General features: G+C 50.0%; 1 protein-coding gene across 1 annotated transcript in view; it reads left to right on the top strand.

Annotated features, from left to right (window-relative positions):
- The window catches only part of VOLCADRAFT_108130 (uncharacterized protein), a gene marked incomplete at its 3' end in the record, with an annotated part of 20,818 nt that extends 18,086 nt beyond the window's left edge, over positions 1-2,732 (top strand). Inside the window, exons 22-23 of the mRNA XM_002958423.1 lie at positions 1,170-1,212; positions 2,584-2,732. Of these exons, the coding sequence (XP_002958469.1) occupies positions 1,170-1,212; positions 2,584-2,732 (192 nt within the window). The remainder of the gene's footprint in view (positions 1-1,169; positions 1,213-2,583) is intronic.
- Between the last annotated feature and the right edge of the window lie 1,132 nt (positions 2,733-3,864).

Here is a 3,864-nt window from a genome sequence, read left to right as displayed (position 1 = left end):
CGAGTGTGGGTGTGTATGCGTATGTAAATATGTAAATATGTATGTACGTATGTACGTATGTACCGACGTGGGGTTTCCTTGGGCGAGCAGGGCTGGGTTGGGCAGGGCTGGGTTGCCCGTCGCGGTAGTGGCGGTGGTGGTTGACGGCAGATACAAACAGGTAGGGGAATGTCATATCGTCGGATCAGTATTTCAGAGGGGCACCAGCCCCCCTCCTCCCGTCGTTTGGGGTGTGGGTGTGTGTGGGGGGGAGAAGCTGTGGTCTGTAAAGCGTGCCGTGCAGGGGCAGGTCAGTGGGCGGGTCAGTCAGTTTTGCATTCTCTCGTCCAAAGTTATGCGTCATGACCGCCGACCCAACTCGATCGCATCCTCTTACTGCTGCCCTAGTGAAAAGTCGACCTGCAACAAGCGGTAATCAGGAACTGGACACGGATCGATGTCAGAGCAGTGGTGGACGTAATACATTACGCTGGCCCGCTGGCCCTACCACCCTGCGGGGTTATAACTCCCTTGGAGTCTGGGGCGCGCTGTAATACCTGTACCCCTACCACACTATGAAGTACGAGGACGGGCGACACGGGCAGGAGGCGACCAACGTGTGCCACATGATCAGGTCTGGTCTGGGTTGACACTACTGCAATTAGCGGTTTAAGGTCCTGGGTTTAATTCCTGGGGAGACCCCCGAATTAGTCGGGAGCGCGAGATTATGGCTAGCTGCTGAGATGTGGAGTTGAGGTCACAGTTGATGGACCAGATTCGCACGCTGGATTGGTGGCGATTGCCGAACCCTCTGTCTCTTCGGATGTTCGGGTGAATGGATGAGGAGGGGTCCCTGAAGGCTGGATCCGCCGCCTTGGACTTGCAGTTCGTATGGCGAAGTACAGTGTGGTAGTGGTGGATGGTGCTATATGGTGCTATAAGATGATCTAGAACTGACAGCGGCCCAGAAGCCTCCCACTCTGTAACATTACATTACATTACATGATCAGGCACCGATGCTACGGGTTCCCCGCAGCTCCCAAACACATGTCCTAAATCGTGGCAAACAATTTCCTTGTCACGATTTTTCTCTCAAAGACTGGATTCCCATGTCACGACAATTACAGGAAACACCGTTTCGTTGCGGCGCTGCACACGTCACATCGGATGTGACACCCGGCGGCTCACAGTTTAGCAGGGACCAGACTCTCCACCGAATGGGCAACATGAGGTGTGGGTGCGTCCAGGTGGAGGATGGAGCCAGGCGTACTGCGGCGCGGCTGAAGGAAGGGCTGGTGTGAAAAAAAGGGGGGCTCGCACGGTTTGGGTTTCCGGTTGGTGTTGTTAAGCCCGGCCCAGGGGGGTAAAAGCTGCTCGGCTGGGCTAGGGTGTTTTCGCACTGCGGGCAGGTTGGCAGGTCGGGGCTACCTTTCTGATCATGTGTTTTGCTGATGTGTTTGTGCGAACTCGTTTGCGCTGTTCGTTGGTAAGTTGCAAAGAGAGACACAGGACTCTGGTCCTATATTTGGTGAACACACGAATCCCGTGGGTAAGAAGAAGTCATCAATCGACAGAGGAGAGGGACGAGGAAGGTAGGCGAAGGAAAAAGCGCCAGTTGAGATGATGGCTTTCAGGTGGGCTCCGCGGCGCGAGCCATAGTGGTGGATTGATGGGTGGGATGGACTGGCTCGGGTAATAATCATTTAATAAGACGGACTCAAGGCAGAAGAGAACTGTACTCCGCGGCGTCGTTTTATGTACACCTTCCCTGGATAATTACAATGAAATTTTTATAAATATGTGAGACGGAGATAGATTTTTCACCTGATTCTCTTCCAACAACGGAGGGCGCACAGCGCTTCGATTTCAGTTTCGTGCAACAGTTGCGCGCGGCCCTGTTGTGTGAAGCGCTTTGCTGTATGAAAGATTACACGAAAGATTTAATTCAGGAAACGTGTTAATTTTTGCATTGGATGCTGCGAAAGAGGTACCGGGGATGCGTACCGAGGATCGGCGTTCAATGCCTCAGTCCTCGACCAAAATGACTGACTAGCAAGGTTTTTAGCGAAGGTCATAGAGAGTTATACTAATACTACACATCGTGCTCAATCTTTTTTTAACGTGTTTAAATGTTCTTGTAAGAAGGCGGAGTAAAACAGGCAGTATGAAAAGTTACGGAACGCGTTCTCGGCTTTCGGAATCCCATAGAACACCACGCGTAACTGGTGCTCTTACAAACTTTTCCATATGACGATTGTAGCTGGAAGCAAGCGTGCTGCTGTCGTTGCTAAATGTACGACGGTAATAGATCATATTATCAAGATTTGCAGTAAAAATAACAGGGCAACATTTCCTGGTTCGTGGTGTATCATACCTTCACGACACTTTCCAAGAACGCATTTTGACCTTGTTAATGTCATCAAATAGCAAAGCCACGGCCGTACCCGAGAACTATTCGACCCAACGGCCGTAATTGTACTTTAGGAAAGCTCGCAGCAGTTTTCTCAACTGGTAAGCAAATGCTTAGTTATCTGACATTGCAGTGCCATACAGCATCATGTTGATTGTTGCCGGAACGGCAAGGCCCTTCCTTGTGCTTCGCAGACAAATTTCAAGATACGCCGCTAACCGCCGGCATCGAGGACTTTGTCCAGACCTTGAGCAACAGCAACAGTAACAGGAGCAGGGTTGCACAGAGGAGCACTTCCTCAACAAAATCGCATAGCATGTACATGAACCTCCTCACACAGTAGGTGAGTCCCGCGTTTAAAAAGGTTTAAAATCACAACTAGCGAAAGCACGTGAAAGAGCGCTCTCATAAAATGTAGCCCCCTCGAACACATCGCAAGGCGATTTGAGTACATCTAATATGTTTTAAGGTTACGCCGAAGGAAGCACCTTCGAGGCATCGCTTGTAAACGTTGATTAATACGAGTTTGCATCTATCGAGAAAAAATAGCCATACTTGGAATAGAGCTTTGAATGCCGTTTCAGTGCTTTTCAACCACCTTTCACACGCCCAAAGGGCCGTAATACGACGCGTAAATCGGGATTGTACTTCCTACCTGCTGCGCTCGGCGACTGTGTATATCACAGCTTGAGCTCACACAAACGCAACCAAATGACCAAATAAGTATGTGTACTTATACATACTCATGCACATTTGGGTACTCATGTGGGCAAGTGCGCAGGTACGCATGTGCAAGATAAACGTGTTGTTTAATTTTAGTTTTGAATTTGTGCCTTCATGTGTCACCGAGATTGATCGTAGCATGGTTTCGATACTATTGTGTCCAGACATGCGCTCGGTGTTCGATTGATTGATCACGTTACGCGCACTTATGGGAAATCCCTAACATATCTATCGGTCACAGCTTTTCAATCGTTGTTTTGTGCGCTGTAGCAAAGTGGATATCCGCTGCTTCCGCTAGAGCTTTCATGCAACTTCGAGTCTTGTCCTTTTGCAATGCTTATTCACTAATAAGCATAATAAAACCTCTTGGGGCTGTGCGGTTCATCTCTACCAAAGGTAAGCTGTCTGTTAGCATTCGGCCTTAGGGTTTTAGGGTTTAAGGGTTTAGGCTATTGATCTTTTGGCCTTAGGCTACTATTGATCGTCTGCTGTCGGCCGCCGTCTCTAGGGTTTTGTGGGACACGGCAGTGGCGCGCTGATCGGTCCGCAGCAGGTCTCAGGAACACCGCAAGCGAGCGCCACAGCAGCAGCCGTTCGCCGTAACGGGCCAAAATGCCTGTACCCAAAACCTCCCAAATCTGCCTATCGGCACCTACAGGAGCTGATTCAGAAAAGCTGCGGCGACAACTCCTGCGCAATACCCTCTATTCCACAGTAATAAAAAAAGAGCGCAAACGCCTGCTGTCGAGGGA

Source organism: Volvox carteri (assembly GCF_000143455.1).
Source record: "Volvox carteri f. nagariensis unplaced genomic scaffold VOLCAscaffold_94, whole genome shotgun sequence".
NCBI lineage: Eukaryota > Viridiplantae > Chlorophyta > Chlorophyceae > Chlamydomonadales > Volvocaceae > Volvox > Volvox carteri.
This window is presented reverse-complemented; position numbering and strand designations above follow the sequence as displayed.